The 21,666-nt window shown below is 44.6% G+C and overlaps 4 protein-coding genes across 4 annotated transcripts; 3 read left to right on the forward strand and 1 right to left on the reverse strand.

Moving 5' to 3' along the window:
* The first annotated feature begins 234 nt into the window (after nucleotides 1-234).
* Nucleotides 235-3,363, forward strand: dgcr6 (DiGeorge syndrome critical region gene 6). Its single transcript, XM_076730588.1, has 5 exons — nucleotides 235-650; nucleotides 792-952; nucleotides 1,134-1,234; nucleotides 1,327-1,467; nucleotides 1,596-3,363. Exons 1-5 carry the CDS (start codon nucleotides 547-549, stop codon nucleotides 1,671-1,673), a joined length of 585 nt encoding a protein of 194 aa, XP_076586703.1. The 5' UTR covers nucleotides 235-546; the 3' UTR covers nucleotides 1,674-3,363.
* Nucleotides 3,364-3,574: 211 nt separating this feature from the next.
* slc7a4 (solute carrier family 7 member 4) lies at nucleotides 3,575-10,611 on the forward strand. Its single transcript, XM_076730586.1, has 5 exons — nucleotides 3,575-3,700; nucleotides 5,159-6,222; nucleotides 6,351-7,057; nucleotides 7,237-7,345; nucleotides 8,477-10,611. The coding sequence occupies exons 2-5, from the start codon at nucleotides 5,241-5,243 to the stop codon at nucleotides 8,689-8,691; spliced, it is 2,013 nt and encodes a 670-aa protein (XP_076586701.1). The 5' UTR covers nucleotides 3,575-3,700; nucleotides 5,159-5,240; the 3' UTR covers nucleotides 8,692-10,611.
* A 1,854-nt stretch (nucleotides 10,612-12,465) lies between these two features.
* Nucleotides 12,466-15,815, reverse strand: ccdc157 (coiled-coil domain containing 157). The gene is made up of 10 exons (XM_076731237.1): nucleotides 15,506-15,815; nucleotides 15,260-15,410; nucleotides 14,471-15,173; nucleotides 14,318-14,395; nucleotides 14,058-14,227; nucleotides 13,789-13,965; nucleotides 13,545-13,713; nucleotides 13,160-13,299; nucleotides 12,990-13,078; nucleotides 12,466-12,880 (listed from the first exon to the last, which is right to left on the reverse strand). The coding sequence occupies exons 1-10, from the start codon at nucleotides 15,751-15,753 to the stop codon at nucleotides 12,649-12,651; spliced, it is 2,157 nt and encodes a 718-aa protein (XP_076587352.1). The 5' UTR covers nucleotides 15,754-15,815; the 3' UTR covers nucleotides 12,466-12,648.
* A 28-nt stretch (nucleotides 15,816-15,843) lies between these two features.
* On the forward strand, nucleotides 15,844-21,246 carry sf3a1 (splicing factor 3a, subunit 1). Its single transcript, XM_076730726.1, has 16 exons — nucleotides 15,844-15,924; nucleotides 16,049-16,127; nucleotides 17,106-17,215; nucleotides 17,317-17,521; nucleotides 17,624-17,881; nucleotides 17,975-18,049; nucleotides 18,141-18,291; nucleotides 18,382-18,578; nucleotides 18,777-18,894; nucleotides 18,984-19,291; nucleotides 19,397-19,645; nucleotides 19,884-20,091; nucleotides 20,185-20,339; nucleotides 20,493-20,594; nucleotides 20,693-20,764; nucleotides 20,858-21,246. Exons 2-16 carry the CDS (start codon nucleotides 16,080-16,082, stop codon nucleotides 20,957-20,959), a joined length of 2,358 nt encoding a protein of 785 aa, XP_076586841.1. The 5' UTR covers nucleotides 15,844-15,924; nucleotides 16,049-16,079; the 3' UTR covers nucleotides 20,960-21,246.
* The last annotated feature ends 420 nt before the right edge of the window (nucleotides 21,247-21,666 follow it).

Here is a 21,666-nt window from a genome sequence, read left to right on the forward strand (position 1 = left end):
TGACCGAATAAACTGCATTTCACACGAGCACTGGAGATTATTTGATTTCATAGTTGACATCGTTCACACCTGTTTGGGTTATTGTCTTTTTTTAGATACGATGTCTTATTTATTTGTAATCCCCGTGAATGTACGGTCATACCTGGTTAAGTGTCTGGTCCTCAGGAGCGGCTCTTCTTTGATACAAAGCGCCACCTGCTGGCGAAGACGTTGAACTACTGCACGCGCAATTACAGACAGGCATCTTAACGGACAGCCACTTCCGCGTTGGGGTCTTCTTCGGAGTGAATGCAAGCTAATAAACAACGGAAGAAACCCATAGTTAAAAAACAGCCACATTCTTCTTCTCAAACTGGTTTAGAAACTTCAACCACGTTTTGTGAAAGTACGAACATTAGTAGATGCAGGACAGCCTCCAACAGTAACCTAGTTATCTTGTTTTTTGGAGGTTTTAGCCATAAAGTAGCTAAATTAGCCCGTACTTTGTAGCTAGCTGGACGTGTTCAGCACCGTGCTGTTGCTGTTGACATCTTGCCAGTTACGGAGATGGATAGTTATCCCGGAATTATCGGCGGTGATTCTACTAAACAACAAGAAAGACATTATTACCTGTTGTCTGAACTGCAAACGTTAGTCAAAGATTTACCAAGGTAATGTTATCTCACCCGTCGGGGCAGGCTTCCCTCATAGAATACACACAAGTGCTTATACCAGTAAGTGCTTCAGTTTTAGCTGCTTGGTTGATTCATAGCTGCATCCTGTTGACTATTGTTTGTTTTCTCCGTGCTTAGCTCCTTCCAGCAGCGCCTGTCTTACAGCACCCTCGGTGACCTGGCCCTGGCACTCATAGATGGGACGGTCTATGAGATTGTGCAGGGGCTTCTGGATATTCAGCATCTGACAGAGAAAAATCTGTACAACCAGAGACAAAAGCTGCACTGTGAGCATCAAGGTTGGTGCTCCGTTTCAGTGCTCATGGATGTTACCTGGATAATTGCTGAGGAAAACCAGGAGTCCTCTCAAGTCAATGACTATATGAAGTACCAAACCTGCTTCTTGGAACAGGCCCTTTGTCTGAAGGTGTAATCACACGTCACTGTGGTGCTTTACTGGTTCTTTCCTTTTGTCCGCAGGACTCAAACAAGATCTTGTACGGAAGCACAAAGACGCTCTGCAGTCATGCAAGTCTCACAACCTTGCGCTTCTCAAATCAAACCACCAAGCAGAACTAGAGGTAAGGCAAAGGCCTCTACCCCTGATTACCAGTACCACTGCTGTTATTTCCACGTTCAGTGCTTTTCTAGTGGTTGTGTGTTTTGTTACCAGGCTCTGGAAATCCGCGTGCGAGAGGAGCAAAGAATGATGGATAAGAAGATTGTCGCAGAAATTGATCAAAAAGTGATAGATCAGCAGAACACCCTGGAGAAGGCTGGAGTCCCTGGGTTTTACATCACCACTAATCCTCAGGTTAACATATGCACCTTTCCACTGATGCCAGGAAAGGCAGAGTATATGCACATGTGATGCAGACAGATGTCCAGCAGATGGCGATGTTTGCCTTAACTTAGTGCTCTTCCACTGTTGTCTTATTTCAGGAGCTGACGATGCAGATGAACCTACTTGAATTGATCCTCAAGCTTCAACAGAAGGAGTCGCAATCTGGAATCCTTTGACAACGAGACCTAAATATGCTCAAAAATCAACATGTTCAGGAAATGTCTCTCACTTGTTGTTAGGAGGCTCATATTTGCCATCAAAAGCAGCAGGAGGAAGCTGGTTCTTGAGCATACAAGTAAGGAGTTTAAAGTCCTGGAGGAGAGCAGAACCAGGATGTGACAGCAGAGATAGTAAAGCTCTTAAATGCAGTGTCTCACATTGTGAGTACAGAGCAGCCTTTGCCAGACAAGAATTATCTGAGGGTGGATGTGTTTCTTATGGCCACATAAATTTGCTGTAACTGGGATTAATGATGTTTGGTGTCTCCATAAAACCTCCATGAGGCCTTTGGAGAAGTCGGCTCCATTTTAGGGAAGAATTAATATTTTGTTGCTGTGTGTGCACGACTGAACTCTGGACAGTGATGATGTAAAAAAGATGAAATATGTTTACACGTTCACTCTGCCTGTAGTGGTGTTTTGGAGGGTGGTGCTGTTAGATTAAATCAGCCACTGGACTCTTAAAAAATGGAGCAGCTGCTGTCGGCCTCAGGACGCTGGTTTCAAATGAGGTATGAACGAACAAGGTATGGAACACGCCAGCTCCAGTGATCTGTCTCTGCTTTGAACAAACTTTATTTATTTGTACAGTACTGCGATGCATTTCCTGCATCGTTTTTCTACTTTGTGCAACTATGGTGTATAGTTTGTCTTGTCTTCAGTTTGTTTGAATTTTTGTTGGTAAAAAGGGGGAAATTAATGATGTCCAGTATTAACATAACTGGTACATATCATTAAATATTATTATGTTCATGACATGAATGTCTGCCATCATGATGCAATTTTTTTTGAAGTCTCAAAATATCTTTGATGATAAAATTCTTCACAAAAGATAATGTCAAACTAGAGTCATTTGTGTTGCACTGGGTTCCAAGTTGTTTCACTGGGAGGCTGCCAGTGCTCCACACTTCATGTGGAGCTAATTAAAACTTGCACCTGTTCATAAGTAGGATAAAAAAAAAAAAAAAAAACTGCAGCTGAGCAGAATCTATGGCCGACATATTGCTTTATTATCGCCATAGTCTTCAGAAATTTAAGTGTTTTCTTTAACCAGACTGTTTGGTTATTATTACTTATTACATACAAAACATGATTAGCTTGTTAAATATGATGCATATTGATTAAAGGTCTCATGTCTTTTGTTACATTGCTGGTTCGACCGTCTTGTGTGAAGCTGGAATTTACATGAGGTCGTCAAGTAATACGACAAAATTGTAAACTGTCCCGCGACAAAACTAAACACCTGATAAAACATGTTTATCATCATGTGGCACATGTACTTGTGTCCACATGTCTGACTCACTGAATGACGTCCAGGTAGAGACACGCTGTCTTCACTCAGAGACTGTTTGTCCAGAGGAGGACAGAGGACGGACAGAGAGCAACGACCATCGCCTGAAGATCAACATCAAAGTGTTATTTTATGCGCATAAAATCAGTATAATCTTCCCTTTAAGGCTCCATAATTAAAAAGTGTAAAAGAGGACATGTTTACATCATACTTTTAAACTTTAAGTACATTCTGCTGGTAATGCTTATGCTGATTGTATACTTTAATGCTTATTATGTACTTTTACTCAAGCAGATGCAGTACTACTGTAACAGTATCTTTACAGTGTGGTATTAAAGTACTTGTACTTAAGCAAAGGATCTGTGTACTTCTCCCACAGGTTTTTGCTCAAGCTGCTTTCTTCTCTTCCACAAACATGTTCACATTTATCCTCAGGACCTCATGCAGTCAGGGTCCGGGGACCCCCTCTGGGACCACCGGCTCCAGATAATGTCATTGTGCTGTGGGAGGGGCGCAGCGGGGAAGCCCTCTCAGCAGCAGTGTGGAGGTGACTGTGCCTTTAAGAAGCAGTCCAGCCTGCTCGTGTTGGTTTTATTCCTCGGCGCACCTTCAGCTCCATCACCAGACGATGCACCTCGGCAACTCCGTGCAGCCGCGGACCTGCAGCACCCATGAGACACCCTGAACCACAACGGTAAAGAGACTGCTGTATTTCTGATGTTATTATTTCTCTTTAGGGGTTACAGAGAGAATAATCCCAGCCGCCTCACGCATTCAGAGTGCTCTGCTTTCCCCGAACATCCAGCAGAGAGGAAGACTTGTGCACTAACGATCCTCTTTTTGCGTCCGTTTCCATTTTGTTATCAATTATTTATCTGGCGTTAAACGACGCTTATTCCACCCGTCGCTTATTCCCCGCACGGTGCGGCGTGTGGTCACGGACACACGCTGAATGAATGTGAAGGGGAAGCGTGTCGTGTAGTTCATGGCAGTGGTTTTATTTCTAGAGGGAAATAAAGCGTTACGTAATTATAACGGAGGCATCCTGTTGTCGCCATATGCCATCTGATGTTGCACCGCCCGGAGAGGCAGGATGGATCCGGCTGCTCTCTGAGGAGAAGGTCAAACATTCTGTTGGCAGTCAAAAGATTAGAAATACATCTTGTATCTCGACTGTATTTGAGCTTTTATTTCTCACATGAGCGCACCTTTAAGATGACGTGGACTGGCCCTGTGATGAGCGTCCGGCGCTCATCAGGCCTCGTTGTAAAATCTCCATAAAGAAAGATAAACTGATTAAACTGCCAGATGTTCTTTCAAAGGCTGCCTGACTGGTGGGATTAATTACAATTATATTTTATTTCTTTTATATGACTTCACTGGAGGTAAATATACTTGCTACTAAATATAAAGCAACATGTTTACTGCAGCGCTGATATTACAGTTAGAAATGTTAACATGAAATGAGTCATAGATGCTATTTAACCGACTGACCTCCATCATATCAACAAAGCTGTGCAACATGCATGTTCATTTCTTCACGTTTTAAATGGAAATACTCAACATTTAATGTCACCACTAATTTCAAGGCTGAGATTGCAAAGACTTAGATTAGATTTATACTTAGACTTAGACTTTGACTTAGACTTAGACTTTTACTTCATTGATGCCAATTTGGGAAATTATTCCGTTGCAGCAGCAGTTTAAACATACACATAAACATAAAATATATACAATAAAGAAGAATAAGGATCAGTAATGAAAACTACGAGAAAAAGAATGTTCTCAAAAAAATATAACCAAGCATATAAATGTGGAATAACAGCAATTGAGAAAGTGAGCCAGAGCCATGAACTATATACCAGAAAAAAATATGTGCAAGTTGCAGATGATGAATAAATTCAAACAATGAACAGTATGTGCAATGAAGTAGAGATAATTTCCTTAAATATACAGGCCATGCTATTCAGTGTCCACATTGGCTCAGTGTAAATTGGCTCTATGACGAAAGCCAAACACCACGCCTCACCCTGCAGACTCAGCACAGCATCTCAAACTAAAGACAAAAAGTTTTCAGCAGCAGGTTAAACAAGTCGGACCGTACGACCCAGCGGCAGCTTTTCCTGTTCTGATGTTCACCTCTGTCTTGCAGGTCAGCTTCATAGACAGGTAATGGATCCAGTGTGACTGGTATAACACCGTACTGCCCAGCTGGCCCGTCTGAATCTGTAGCTATGGCATCTTGTACGAGGGGCTGCACCCCAGCGGTGCGCCTTTGTCAGAGACTGAACCGACTCAAGACGCTGGATGACGACATGATGGCCACGTCGCTGAAACGCTGCCTCTCCACTCTGGACCTGACTCTGATGGGAGTTGGTGGCATGGTGGGCTCCGGCCTTTATGTCCTGACAGGAACAGTGGCTAAAGACATGGTTGGGCCTGCTGTCATCATATCCTTCCTTTTCGCGGGTATTGCCTCTCTCCTGGCCGCCTTTTGTTACGCAGAGTTTGGAGCACGCATCCCCAAAACTGGATCTGCCTACATGTTTACCTATGTCTCCGTGGGAGAGATCTGGGCCTTTCTCATTGGTTGGAATGTGATTCTGGAGAACATGATTGGTGGCGCTGCTGTGGCACGTGCCTGGAGTGGCTATCTGGACTCCATTTTTAACCACGCCATTCAGAACTTCACGGAGACGCACATTATGCAGTGGAACGTGCCCTTCCTTGCCCATTACCCCGACGTCCTTGCAGCAGGGATTCTAGTAGTAGCCTCGTTCTTCATTTCCTTTGGAGTTCAAGTGTCCTCTTACCTCAACCATATCTTCTCCACTATCAGTATGGGCGTCATCGTTTTCATCCTGGTCTTCGGCTTTGTGCTGGCCGAACCAGCCAACTGGAGCCAGAAAGAAGGAGGTTTTGCACCTTATGGGATATCTGGGATACTGGCAGGCTCGGCCACGTGCTTCTACGCATTTGTGGGCTTTGATGTGATTGCGTCCTCAAGTGAGGAGGCAAAGAACCCGCAGAAAGCTGTTCCCATCGCCACCGCCATCTCCCTCGGACTGGCAGCAACAGCTTACATCCTGGTCTCCACAGTGCTCACACTAATAGTCCCCTGGCATACGCTGGACCCCAACTCAGCCCTGGCAGATGCTTTCTTCCGCCGTGGTTACAGCTGGGCTGGAGTAATTGTGGCAATAGGTTCCATCTGTGGTGAGTATCCACCTTTAATTGACAAGAAGCATTTAATTGGCTGTGCATTGTGCTTAACAGTAGCATTTGCTGCACTGTGCTGAATTCTGACTTATGTTCTGAGAATGACTCTCTGTTCCCATTTGCAGCCATGAACACTGTGCTGCTCTGTAATCTCTTCTCCCTCCCTCGGATCGTGTACGCCATGGCAGAGGACGGCTTGTTCTTCTCCATTTTTGCTCGGGTCAATCCCATCACCAAAGTCCCTGTCAATGCTATCCTGGTGTTTGGGATCCTCATGGCCACCATGGCTCTCATCTTTGACCTGGAGGCCTTGGTTCAGTTCCTGTCCATCGGCACCCTCCTGGCTTACACCTTCGTGGCAGCGAGCATCATCGTGCTGCGCTTCCAGCCTGAGAAAACCAGCAGCAAGGGAACCACTACCACGTCTCCCAACCCTAATGCTGAGGCCTCTCCTGCTCCCTCAGAGTCTCAGACCATAAACGAGGACAGCGGGGAGCTGAAGCAGTACGAGTCCTTCTCTGACAAACTCCAGCTGGTGGAGAGGCAGAAGACTAGAGAGCGTCGTGGGGTGGGGCAGCTGAAGGCCTGCTGGGAGCCGTACCTGGGCAGGCTGCTGGGGGACTGCGAGCCGGGCGAGGTGGTGGCCTTCTGCGTGCTGACCCTCATCGTGAGCTCAGTCTCCCTCTGTGCTGTGCTAGAATTTGGAAACAAACAGCTGCAGCTGCCACTCTGGAGCTTCACAATGCTGCTGGTGATTTTTAGCTTAGCTTATGTTCTCAGTCTGGCCCTCATTTGGATTCACGAGCCACAAACCAACAGCAAAACATTCCAGGTGAGCCCCTTTATGGTTCCTACAACTATCACACAACTCTGTGTGTAACATGGTGATAAACTTATTCCTCATGATTCACAGACCTCACAGTACGTACAGTAAAATGACTCTCACAAACAGTGAATCTCAATGAAATGGATATATTTATTACCTATGACTGACATGTTGTTGTCGTCCAGGTTCCATTGGTTCCATTGACTCCTGGTGCCAGCATCTTCATTAATGTATTCCTCATGATGAAGCTCAGCTCTCTGACCTGGATTCGATTCACCGTATGGATCGCTGTAGGTAAGAAGGCACCAGAACGTAGGCAGAAATCACAGTGGCTGACAAAAATCCTCTCTACTCTGTTGTGTGGTTTCTCAAACATATTCCTGCAAAGCAAATCCATTTTTTGCTTAAAAGCTGTAAGAACTGATAACTTCCTCTCTACACAAACGTGGCTTTGCATGTTGTTCTATGATTTTGTTGACTTAAATGCAAATCTCAGTAAATCCTCTGTGCTCTGAGGAAAGAGAGAAAGTCTTCCTTTTTTTGTCAGCAACCCGTCTGAGCATATGTGGTGGTCACACAGCGTTAATGCCCTGTCAGTACGGGGATCACTGAGGAAACACGATTAGCTGCATTAGCTTAAGGCTTCTCTGGACCAGTAAACCATTTAAACACTGCTGTCAGACTGCAGCAAGTTAACAAGATGCACACGCATGGAATATTACACCTGACAGGGCCCCGGGCTGGACTCTTTCCATTTCCCTAGAGAAAGAAATGGCCACTTACCTTCCATAAAGGCCACTGTGTTTGGGTGGAGTTAAAGCCATGTAATCAGTATTACACCAAAGAGTAAATACTAAGCAATAGAAGTACTGGAATTCATTGACCATAAACGTAAAGCTTTAGACATATCGAAGGCCTCTGAAATATATTTTTGACCACCTTTTTTGTGCAGAAATGGCTCAACAAATATTAACAACAACAACGACGACAACGACAGTAATTTGATGTATTGTCATGAAACCTTCTACACACATACACGACATTTCATCTAGCGCCACCATCAGGTCAAAACTCACAACAGTCTCATCAGCCTCAGCTGTAGTTTGTGCTTACTGCTAATTAGCTAATCTTAGCATGCTAGCTCGCTAAACTATGATTGTGAACACATAAATGTTAGATCTGCTAATCTGCTAAGCAACAGCATGCTAGTTTTGTCATTTTCAGCATGGTAGCATGTTGGCTTTAGCATTTATCTTGAAACGTTGCTAGAACGTTAGCATGGCTGCAGACCCTCAGTCTTGCTGTCCAAAGAAATCAACATTTCACAGAGCAGAACTTTGTGTCTCAGGTGACTTTTCTCACTGCTCACCTGTGTGCAGCCTGCCCTGACTTAGCTACAAATGTTTCGTCCTGCCTCTTTCCCAGGTCTCCTTGTGTATTTTGGTTATGGGATCTGGCACAGTAAGGAGGGCATGCGGGAGCTGCAGCCCAAAGACATGGCCGCCCGCTACGTGGTGCTACCCAGCGGCAGCCTGGTAGAGACGGTGCAGTCCGTCCAGCCCGATGGACAGGTGGACCCGGCGCACCAAATCAACCCCTCCACTGACTCGACAGCTGAGGAGTGTGCAGGAAAGAGATGATGTGTGACCAAACATAGTACTACTGCCTGGTATTATTTGTTGTCTCCCACTCATACGCTCTACTATTATCTGTGTACTCTCTGTATCTCACTCCCTTTAACGTGTGACCGGCCTGCCACAGTCTGTACTCGTTGCTTTGCAGATATAAGCACACCGCAGGGTGGGATGCACGCTCTCTGTCTCGTTGTGAAGCACACTTGTATATCCTGAATGTTTAGAAGAGAGCTTTACTGTCCTGCATCAAAGTTGTGTTCAATCCTTTAAGACCAGCTCTTTTCTTGCACCCTTGCCAGTTTGTCAGAATCCGCGTGGTTGTAGGTTCTATTCGGTGCTTCTTTGCGACAAACTGTACCTTTAGTTAAATACACTCGCAGATCTGCAGCTGGAAATTCAACATTTCATAGTAAACGTTCATTTGTTGCATTTTTTTCAGTTAAATGTAGGAATGCACAGACTTTTGTGGGTTTACATTTTTGCCTTTTTTTCTCAAATTCCTCTCCCCAAAGCATCAGGAGAAACCACAGGATCTAATCGTTTGGATCCTCTTAGTCCAGCTCCTCCTTTTGGTTTGCACAGACTGCCCCAAGTATAGTTATTTAATCCTATACTCTAACATATTTATTTTTCTATTATTACTATGTATAGTTTGCATCTATAAAGGTCTCATTAGCTTCATTTTTTCCGAGCTTCTGTTTTTTGTCATTTTTGTGTGTCTCAGTATCTGTTATATGGTTTGCATGTACCTCTACTTGTGTCCTTCAGGAATTTGTGCTCACCTTTTAAGTGGCTGAACGACACTTCAGTGCTTCACTTAATCTCCTAAAGCTCGTCCCATGACCCTGTTCTTCTCTGTGTCACTGATCTGGTTCTTTTGCCGTCTTTTCTCACAGACATTCAGACAGCAGTCCTCTCCGTTTTTTTCCCAGTTGGCATGAGATTAGAAATCAAAGCACAGATCATTGAGCTTTTATTGTCATGTGACTGATTTCCTGAGATAACCTGAGAGATAATTAGATTATTGGCTATGTGAGGCAAGCACAAACCTATTGGATGGGCACTTTCACACACACAGGGCAGAGTGCTGGGAGGCAGGCAGACATGGGTTGTGATGTTAAACCCGGGATGTGCTTCATCTCTCTGAGGCCTCCGTAATCCCAGCAGATTTGTGCAGTCCCTGTCGCCAGCCTGCAGCCTGACCTAGATTAGATGAAGGCACACATGTGAGAACACTCATATTATACCGATAACATTCCCTCAGCCAACACGTGGAAACAACGGCGTCAAGAAGTGAACACGAGGCTTTCGTTTTAGCATTTGTAAATGTACTCAAAGGATGCTTTAAATGATTTCAGTTTGTGTTTGCATGTGTTACATAAGAAACCAATGGCCTTAAACATGTTGTAATCAATGCAGACTGAATTCCAAAGTTAAAGTAATCAGTCTTTATGATTTAGTTCTTTCACTTATTTGTCTGTTGATAAAAACTCTTACACAGGACTTCATGCTCTCTGAGTACTAGAAGACAACAGACGTGGAGGGACAGAATGTGCAGTGGGAGGCATGTTGGCATCGAGGCGGAGTCAGGCTCAAGAGAATTTTGTACAACTTTGCACACTGAAATCTATTATCTGGTAATTTTGTGTCACAGTTTTGCTTTTGATGTCGGGGCCAGCGACAGATATTGATACTGCGGTGCTTTTTTTTTTTTAAGCTGAATGTTCTCTCACTTCTTTCTGTCTTTTTCGTGCCAGGAAGCACAGTTATGAATTATCCAAATCTTTTCTTACTTCTGAATAGTGTTGTACTCTGTACTTGCACATTAAGTTCTCAGATCTTTCTGTTATGGTGTACGTCTGTATAAAATGCAAAAGACTGTGTTATCGATGAAAAATAAATGTTTTGAAGCAGCATTTACAAAAATCTGCACTGTGGAATAATCTGACAGCAGCATCACACCCACAACGTTTCAGAAAGTCTCATCCTCGTAGCAGTTTTTAGTTGATGCGTGTGCCGCAAGTTTAGTCTGTGTCTCGTCCAGAGGGCACAAGAAGGTAGATTACAGCCAACATCAAACACACGTAATCAGCACACAAAGAAGAAGAAGATTCAGCGAGGAACCTGGACACATGCATGATGATTTTATTAAATAATAATAATAATTTGATAATGAATAATTTGAATTTGATGAGGTCTTAATTGCAACAAACATTTAATCTCTTTTCATTCATCCACCTTTTAATGTATTTTTAACCAAACAAGTCAAGCTCATCTTCGTGTTCAAAGTTCTGATGTTACAGACTATCAAACCAACCACTGAACCTCATAACTGTCTCATAACTGACCACATAAACACTACTTACCTTATTTCTCACATGTAGTGCTTGAATAAGAAAAGGATATCTTAAATCTGGTTTAAAATGATCTGAAAATGTGTTGAAAAGCATTAAATTTAAGTAGCTGATACCTGTAGACACCTTGATTTAACACAAACGATGTGCGTAAGATTTCTAGAATGACAGAATAAAAACACCAAAAGTCAATAAGTTATTTCCACCGTGGTCGTGGCAGCAGCGCACTGCTGTGCCCCTGCTGCATTACAGACTTAATAAGAGCTGTGACAAACTGTGCATTTTCATTAAAGACTGTTTTACAATCACTGTAACATTATTGAGTACATTCACACATCTCTCCTCTTTCTATTATATCTGTTAAGCTCTTCCAAATGTTGCCTCCCACACACTGAACATCTATATTCAGTGTATTCCACCTTTGCTGGTCTGCAGTGACTTGCTACTGAATACTGAACTCATGTTAGTAAAGTTTAACCATTTAAATGAATGAATATCTTCTATACTTACTTTTTCCAGACACACAGCTTCATTTTAGACTAATCTCATATTCAGTTGTGTATCACCTGATCAGAAGTGCATATTTATTGCTCTTGACTGACATGACTAAATGCCACAGTTAAGCAGAGTGCTGATATAATGTTGGCTGGCATCTGTGGCTGAAAGAGCTTAAGACCAACTTCAATTACATGCTTGATGACACACCTGTATAGTTAACCCAGTTTAGGGATTAACCCTCAGGTCATGAGCTGCTAAAGAAAATGAAATGATAGATCAGTTTGTTCAGGTGACAGTGACTAGTAATGTTAATCAGGTGTTTGCTCTCACTGGTTTTCATTTTGCAGGTTCATGAAAACAGAAATATGAGGCGTGTTTGATGTTAATGGCTTTGGCATAAGAAAAGTCTCCTGGGCCCTCATCAGACTCAGATTACACAACTGAGCTCATGAACATCTCAGATTTCCACTCGAAACCTCCTGATGTGTGAAGCAAACACAGAAACGAGAAGCGTCATCTCACAAAGGTCTGCAGGTCCTGGTGCTCTGTTGTGGATTTACCGGCTTGGAGGGACTGAAATAAAGGCCTGTGGTGATTCAGCAGAGCATGAATCCTGCGAGCACTTGCATTTCCATGGAAACTCCCACTTCCCACTCTCGTCAGATAGCACTTAAAAGCTAAACACATCTGTGTCATTGTGTGCCATTCGAGGTTGTACAATCCGCCCATTTACTCAGAACCACGTGACCGATCTGCTGTGAAGGTTACCCGTTCAGGTTTGTTTGACAAGCAGATCATATGTCTGTAATATGCAGCAGCTGTCACTGCCCTGTTTTAACATGAGTAAATCAACAGTCTTCCTTCAATATACCCACAGTTTATTAAATATACAGTACATTCAGCTTAACGTGAGGCAACAGTGGTAATCTTGAATCTTGTCTGTAAAATGACAAAAACATTAGTGTTACTGTGGTATAATGTACAATAAGACATCATGATATGTTACTGTTGGCGATGTGCTTCTATGAGCCATGAAGCTGAAACATTCCTCATACAAAGCTGTGTTCTTCCAGCCTGCCTTCGGTCTAAATGCACGAAAACATTCAGGGTTTTATTTTCTCCTCTGATTGGAGCGAGAGAGGAGAGAACCACTGCGTGCTCTTCTGTGGCTTTTAGCAGCGGCAGAGCCTGAGTTTAGGTGGAGGGTTTGAAGGTGAAGTTGTGGAGACGAGGGGGAGGCGGACACCCGATCCCCGGACCCAGCAGAGTCCAGACCACTTTCCCTCCATCTTGCCTCCTTTCCTCTATTACTGTAAGCCAGCTGCGTTGCACTGCTGCTCTGCCTGTGGTACAAAGGAGAGAAGGGCAATACAAGAAGCACATGAAGGATTAATAATATATAAAAATCTATGCTCGTGTTCAAAAGTAACATTTTTAACAGCTCTAACTCACAGTGGACTCTTGTGCATCTGAGCGAGGTGATGTTTTTCTGCTGGCGTGCTGGGCAGAGAGGGGCTGCACGTCTGCTGAGGTGACGCGTCCTATTCAGAAAAAAGCAGAGTTTTAACATCACTTCCAATAATCAGTGAACCAATAACAATCTAGATTGGTATGCGTCCTACCCTGGTGGCATTGTTTTGTGCTCTTTCCCTCAGTTTCACCAGGCTGGTGTGCAGCGTGATGTTTTCCTGCTCCAGAACTTGTACACGAATGCTGTTTGCCTGCAGCTGTTGCTCCATATCCAAAAGTACGTTTCCTGTAGCTTGAAAATATAACAATGAACAACATGTGAACAGTTACACCATGACCACAGTGCTCAGAAAAGAGGATGCTGGGAAATCGGTAATAATAAGTGTTTTTTCTGGTAATGCATGCGGTGGTGTTTGTGTTGAGAAAGAGAAGCTGGTGCTGTGGAGGAGTGTAAACAGCACGGAGCGACTTGCATGTCACCGGATGATTCATGCAGGGTGAGATTGTTTTATAAGCAAATAATAAATAAATGCCTACTCTGTGGTTGAACCTGAGCCAGAGGGCTGAGCTCTGGGAAAGCCACCAGCAGCCTCTCCCTCTCCCTGAAGGCTTGCGTGTGTTCCTTCATCTCAGCCACGCTGGTTTTTAGCTGGCTGACTTGTGTTTCCAGTGTCTGCTTCTCCTTCTGGAGCTCTAAACACAGCTCCTGTTGAAGAGACGCATCACGCAGTCTTTATTATGAACCCGCTGGATATTTTGCCTTTAAAGAACTCAAACACACCTGCTGCTGAGTGAGCTGCGCCCGCACTTGCTCCTTCTCCTCTGACATCTGCTGCAGCTGATTCTGTAGGTCGATCTGTTTCTCCTCACTCTCTCCCAGCTGCCTCTGCAGCTCTTCACACTCGTCGTCCAGAGCATCGACTCTCTTTAACAAAGCTTTCTGCTTTGCCTGCATCGACTGGGCACGAGACAGCCATGACGAGAAACAGACGGGGGGTGAGCCGCTCGGCTGAAAACCACAAATAACCCGGTGTTTGCCGTGACACTGACCTCTTGCTGGCGACAAGCGCTGTGATACTTGGCACTCTCTTTGTCGAGGCGGAGCTGAGTTTCAGAGATCTGACCCTCTAAGTGCTGGATCCTTTGCTGTAGTTTACAACAGGCCTCTTCCTCCACGGGCAGGAGTGTCACTTTCTCCTGCAGCAGATTCTTTTCACACTCTACCACAAAATAAAATGATCAGTCATTACAGCCTAACACAAATGTATTTCAAGGATGGGATGATGGGAAACTAAATCATTTGTTCTTACCAAGTGCTTGCAGTGCATCTTGCTGTTCTGCTACTTCCTCTTTCAGTCTGGAATTCCTCTCCTCCAAGCACAGAGTTTCTGTTATAGTACACATAAATTAGTGAATGTGATCTCAGTGGTGTCCCATCATCTGTATTTGTGAATTTTCTGCACCTCTCTTGAGCTGCTGTTGCTCCTCTTGCAGCCTTTGCTCTGTTTCTTTCATGGATCTCTGTGCTTTCCGCAGTGAAAACTCCAGCTGGACTATGTTTGCTTGGTGTTTGTCCACCTCTTGCTTGAACTCCTTCTGCGCTCTTTGCAGCTGAGACCTGAGTGTCTCCCGCTCTGTTTCTGCTGCCTCGAGCCTATCTTTAAGAGGCTGCACCGTACCCCGCACATCTTCAAGATGTTTCGCAAGCCGCCGCATGTCTCTGAGCTGCTCGCTGGCCCACTGGCCGACATCACCTGCCGTCATGTGTCCCAGCTCCAGGGTGTCCTCCACCGCTGCCGACAGCGGCTGCAGAGATGAGGGCAGGCCCTCACTCTGCAGCAGCTCTACCAAAGCGTTTCCAGTGTTTCTCAAAACGGACTGAGCTTGATGACATGCATCGCAGGGAACAAGGGATGACTCGGCTGTCTGGCAGCTTGCATTGTGGTTGGCAACTTTAGGAGAGCCTGAGGTGCTGTGGGTAGGACTGGAGGGTACATGGCTATGTGGCAAAAACTTACAGGAGCTTGTGGAAGACCGGGCAGAGAGGCACTGTCTGCTGAAGTCACTCCTTGAGCTCATTTGATGGGAGACAGACGACACTGACTCTGTCTCATCACAGCCAAATGTCTTTGCTTTTGTCTCTTTCTTGATGTCTTTGTAGATCCCCTAAAAGAAGAAGTAAAAGTAATGAGATCTATCATAATATTCTCAAACTCTTTTTCATTGTTTTACTTAAAAAGCAGTTTTCCTACCTTAAGGTTGGCGAACTGAACCAAATTACTCCAATAGTTTCTGACCACAAGACCAACCGACAGACATCCTCTCTGCTGGGTTTGCTCTCTCCTGTGGCTGCACCTCATTTGCTCGACATAAGCGTTGAAGCTCTGCAGAAGAAGCAGGAGTCTTGATCAGGAACAGGAGAGAGAACAGGCAAGTCCCGGGTTACTCTTCAATAAATATTTGCTGATGTGATCTAACGCGAGGCTGTGTGTTATTACCGGTCAATCACCAGCTCCAGCAGCACAATGTGGGAGTGCTGATTGAACGCATCCTCCCCATCCACGAAGTCGTACTGCTCCAGAAGAGCTACCATGTCCAGATTACAGGAGAGTTTATCGGGGAACTTCCAGGAGGAGAAGCGGACCGGTCCGGTTCTAGAAAACACGTCCAGGGTCGCACCCTGCAGGTCGACCAGGTCTTTCCGGAGGCTGTCGATGCAGTCTTGACGGCCGAGGAACTGACTCATGTCTAGCTTATATTTCTTGTGCCTGTCACAGCAATGGTAGCGAGTGGCTCTAGCTTGTTGACTAAGCGTCTCCTTGGCAACAAATAACAGGAATACTGCAAGCTCCATAATGCTTTGCGGCTTGTTTCCGGAAGTAATAGGCCTCCATTGGGTCAACGACAGCGCGACGCAGTAAGTGTTCAAGTACAACAAATTCAGGCTATTAGCTGTTAAAGATCGTGTTCCCAACCTCATATGTTGAATGTTATGTGTTTTTAAAATACGGATACTATTGTTGTTGGTTGTATGTTTCCAGGTAACTTCAGTTTTCCACGGAAGATCTAACCATGCCGCCTGGGCCTGTTCAAATCGTTCAGCCGGAGTCCAACAACAAGGTGACGATACCGCTACGAGTTAGCTAATGTTAGCTAATGTTAGCAAAGTAGCTAACGCAGTGCTTCTTTTGGGAAGCTAATGAACAGTTAACTTACAATTAAACTCACTGTAAATGTGAATTTTAGAGCAGCAAACGTTAACTTCTATTTTGGATGCCCACCTAGCGTTAGCTCTTGTTAGCTTGTAGCTAGCCCTGAGCGTCAGTTCATTTGATGTGTTGAATTAGCTTTAACTGCTAAAGTTAACTTTCCATTACCCCGATACAACAGAGCAGCAGCTGGCGTTTCTTTCCAAACACTTAAGTGTCGCTTGATAAGACGATTTACTTCTCGGTTGATTTAGTAATTGTTTAATCTAGTCAGGAAATCGTGAAAAATGTCTTGTTTGGTCCACAGCCCAAAGAAGTTAAGTAACCAGAACATATTAACTTTTAAGAAGCTGCACCAGCTAAGCAGTTAACCAGCTCCACCAAATACCATTTGAATTCATAGACTAAACTGTTAGCAGTAATCCTAACTTTTTTTTTTTTTTTTTTACCACAATTACAGTGTAACACGTGTCTAAACCACTATTACTAGATGTTTTTTTCTTTCTGGAAAGGAAAGTGTCGTTTGGGGTTTTTCCAAATGTTAATGATGCTTCAGTTTGACCATCTGAAATGTCATTTTCCTGTAATACTGGGATGGTGGCAGAAGTATTAAACTAATATCAGATAGCTCAAAATAGCTGGAAACAAACCCAAACCCATCTGAAAACATGGTGTGATACCGCGATACCATGGGGGTAGTTTTTTGGGTGAACTGGCAGCTTGAATAAGTTGATGTCTTTGTAGTGGGTCAGTAATAAAAGATGCAACTTTTATCATTTTTTACAACATGGCCATGGTAAAGGTCTGGATGCTGAGGATGGAGAACTTATTTTTTGTTTTTTAACTTACTTGCATACCAAAGCCTAACAAATGTAAATTCTGTCAACAGAATGATGCAGGACCTGAAGACACCCCCGCCACTAAACCCATTGTCGGTATCATATATCCACCTCCTGAGGTCCGAAACATAGTTGACAAGACAGCCAGCTTCGTTGCCAGGTTGGTTTCTCCTCGTGTGTCAGGTGTTCAGTGTTTTACACAGCTGCAGTCTGAACTGAGTTTTATGTCTCTGATTTAACTCATTTCTTGTCATTCATTAGAAATGGGCCTGAGTTTGAAGCAAGAATCCGTCAGAATGAGATCAACAATCCAAAGTTTAATTTCCTCAACCCTAATGATCCCTACCACGCCTACTACCGTCACAAGGTCAATGAATTTAAGGAGGGCAAAGCGCAGGAGCCGTCTGCTGCAGTGCCTAAGGTCATGCAGCAGACCATGCAGCAGTCCCAACAGCTTCCTCAAAAAGTAAGACTTTGCATTTCCATCTGCTCTTATTTTTGTGTTGTTTCATTACATATGATTAGTGTTGTTTGCTCATAACATGTAATATGTTCTGTTTGTCAATAGGTGCAGTCACAGGTGATTCAGGAGACGGTCGTCCCCAAAGAACCACCTCCTGAGTTTGAGTTCATTGCAGATCCTCCATCAATCTCAGCGTTTGATCTGGATGTTGTCAAGCTCACTGCCCAGTTTGTTGCTCGCAATGGTCGCCAGTTTCTCACTCAGCTCATGCAGAAAGAACAGAGGAACTACCAGTTTGACTTTCTGCGGCCGCAGCACAGCCTTTTCAACTACTTCACCAAACTGGTTGAGCAGTACACAAAGGTGACGGACAAATTCTGCCTTTCTGATATTATTGTTTTTCTTTGTTTGGGTGGTGATGCTAAACTCTATCTTGATTCTTCTCTCAACCTGTAGATTCTGATCCCTCCCAAAGGCCTGCTGACCAAGCTGAAGAGAGAGGCTGAGAATCCAAGAGAGGTTATGGACCAGGTAATTTCCTTAAACTGTGGCTGTTTCTTCGATCAAGCATTTAATGGCATGTTGCCCGTGTTAATCAGCTGTTCTGCTGCATAACTATCAGGTGAGGTACCGTGTTGAGTGGGCAAAGTTCCAGGAGCGTGAGCGAAAGAAGGAGGAGGAGGAACGAGAGAAAGAACGGGTGGCATACGCCCAAATCGACTGGCATGACTTTGTAGTGGTTGAGACGGTGGATTTCCAGCCCAACGAACAAGGTAATTTAACCACAATAATTCTAATCTCTAACCGCACAAGACAATTGTAGCTAGAATGATTTATCTTTATCGGCACGTCTGTTTCCTCAGGCCACTTCCCCCCACCTACCACACCAGAGGAGCTTGGCGCTCGCATCCTGATCCAAGAACGCTACGAGAAGTATGGAGAGAGCGAGGAGGTGGAGATGGAGGTTGAGAGTGAGGATGAAGATGATGATCGGGAGGATCGGCACGATGGCCAGCCCTCACAACCTGATCAGGACACACAAGTGCAGGACATGGATGAGGTGAGAACTGATGAAGTTATTCATCACTTTGCCTTGTGCATGATTCATCCAGACCAACTGTAGCCAGCTGGGTCGTTGGTTTGATGTGTGTAGTTTCTTTTTCCATTCAACATTATTTTTACCACCTGTGTCTGCTGAACATCTGCTTGAAAAGAAATAAAATATTACATATCATTCTTCGCCTCGTGCTTTTTTTAGGGATCTGATGACGATGATGATGGCATGAAGGCTCCACTGCCACCAGACAACCCCATGCCACCTCCACTGCCCCCGACTCCAGATCAGGTCATTATTCGCAAAGACTACGACCCCAAAGGTAAGGCATGCTTCTTTAGATGGAGAAGTGTATCACATACTGTCACTATGCACAGTGTGTCTTCATCTCATGCTCTCTTTTCCTCACAGCTTCCAAGCCTCAGACCTCAGCTGCGGTTCCAGATGAGTACCTCATCTCACCAATTACTGGTGAGAAGATCCCAGCCAGTAAGATGCAAGAGCACATGCGTATTGGTCTGCTGGATCCACGCTGGCTGGAGCAGAGGGACCGCAGCATCAGAGAGAGGCAGACCGAAGATGAAGTGTACGCTCCCGGTTTGGATATCGAGAGCAGCTTGAAACAGCTAGCTGAGAGGCGTACCGATATCTTCGGTGTGGAAGAGACGGCCATCGGTAAAAAGATTGGTGAAGAAGAAATCCAGAAGCCAGAGGAGAAGGTGAGTGCAGCTGCGGGTTTATGTTACACAGGGGTGAAACGTTTTCCTCAGTGTAATGAAATGGAGTCGGCACAGTTCTGACGTCTGAAAGTTTCGTGTCACCAGGTTACTTGGGACGGCCACTCGGGAAGTATGGCTCGTACTCAGCAGGCGGCTCAGGCCAACATCACCCTGCAAGAGCAGATCGAAGCCATTCACAAGGCCAAAGGGTTGGTGGGAGAGGACGACACGAAGGAGAAAATCGGCCCAAGCAAGCCCAGTGAGATTCATCACCAGCCTCCCATGCCCTCCTCTGCACCCATTCTGCCTAAACCCAGTCCACCAGTGACAGCGGTGCCTCGCCCGCCCTCCACTGTGAGTTACTTCAAAGACCTGAATGAAACCTGACCTGATGAAATTAGGAGATTCATTTTTAACTGATGAGCCATTTCTCACATACGTACACATGAATGTTGAGTATACTTGTTTACAGTCGTCCTGTCTGCTCGTGACCTTGATTTGTTCAGCCCTGTGGAGTCAGATTCCTCCTGTGTGAAGGCGCACTGGGCCAATAAACTGGTTCTGATTCTGGTTCTGTGTTCTTTGCCAACAGTTGGCACCTCCAGTGCGCACCACCCTCCTGTCTGCTGTACCTGTCATTCCGAGGCCGCCTGTTGCTCCTGTGGTGCGCCTCGCACCAGGACAGGTTATAACACCAATGCCTCCCATGATTCCTGCTCCCCGCATCAACGTGGTCCCCATGCCACCTTCAGCACCTCACATTATGACCCCCAGACCACCTCCCATGGTTGTTCCAGCTGGTAAGATGAAGGTTTCCAAACCCCTAACGCTGACATTCACACTGAATATGGATTGTTGAGGAAATTAATTAAAATAACCTCTTCTTCCTCCAGCGTTTGTCCCTGCTCCTCCAGTGCCACAACCCCCGAGCTCTGCTCCTCAACCACCAGCCCACCCACCCCCACCCCATGATGATGAGCCCGTCAACAAGAAGATGAAGACCGAGGACAACCTTATTCCCGAGGAGGAGTTCCTTCGTAGAAATAAGGTATGTCCCAGCAGTCAAATGTCATGCAGTCAGAATTCAGCTGTAATCAATATGGGAAACTTCTGACTGGGCCTGTAACACCAAGTTCATCTTACTTTCTTGTTGTAAATTGCTCCGTCTTAACTTGCCTAACTTTTTTCTTACTCTCTCCAGGGTCCTGTGGCAGTTAAGGTCCAGGTTCCCAACATGCAGGACAAGACCGAATGGAAGCTGAACGGCCAAGTGCTGAATTTCACCGTTCCACTCACAGATCAGGTATGCAAACGTTGCATCATTGTCTGCTTCTTTTCAGTGAGTGTGTGCGAGTGCACCGACCAGAATCTTATGGATGCGTGAATGAAATTCCTCCACAGGTGTCTGTCATCAAAGTCAAGATCCATGAAGCTACAGGCATGCCAGCAGGGAAACAGAAGCTACAGTATGAGGTGACTTTTCTTTTCACCCTCCTTCAACCTAAAATTTCCTTTAACGTTGTAACTCAACTGATTGAATAATCTTGTATTTTTTGCTCCTTTTAGGGCATTTTCATTAAGGATTCCAACTCCCTGGCTTATTATAACATGAGCAATGGTTCAGTCATTCACCTGGCACTGAAGGAGAGAGGTGGAAGAAAGAAGTGAGGCGTGCAGCAGCGAGGGTCACTCCCTCCTGTCATGTTATTTTAGTTTCATGACAAGTTTTCAGAATTATGTTGTGCTTTTCTCACAATAAGTGAGTATGATTTCTCTTGATGTTTCTTAGAAATCTAAACAGATTATACTGCACACTGCCCGACAGGCATGGCTTCACACTGTTGTTTCAGCTCTTCATTTGTTCATTATGATACAACATGTTGGTAACTCGTGAGAAAAAGTAGAGCCCTAAGATGTCCATCCATTTAAATAAAGGAATAAAAATCCAAATCTCCCTTTGATGCTTTATGATTATGTGTAAGGTTAGAAACTGGTGAATAACAGTGAGGTTGATATCACAACATGGATTCATGCAGCCTGTAGGTGCAACCAAGTGTACACAAAGCTCAGGATTAGTGATATAGAGTAAATAAAATAGTGGTGGAAGAAGTACTCGGATCTTTTACTCAAGTAAAAGTACGAATAATACCACAGTGTAGTGATAGTGTTACATGTAAAAGTCATGCATTTGAGGTTTTACTTGAGTAAAAGTGCAAAAGTATTGGGATCAAAATAAAGTACCAAAAGTACTTATGCATAACCATGACCCATGTCAGAATAGCACTGGATTAGAATTACTGCGTTCATGTGTTCATCACTTAAATGCTGCAGCTGGCAAAAGGAGCTCATTTTAATGATTTTATGCAGTTTATTCT

The sequence above is a fragment of the Chaetodon auriga genome, chromosome 5 (assembly GCF_051107435.1).
Source record: "Chaetodon auriga isolate fChaAug3 chromosome 5, fChaAug3.hap1, whole genome shotgun sequence".
Lineage (NCBI taxonomy): Eukaryota > Metazoa > Chordata > Actinopteri > Chaetodontiformes > Chaetodontidae > Chaetodon > Chaetodon auriga.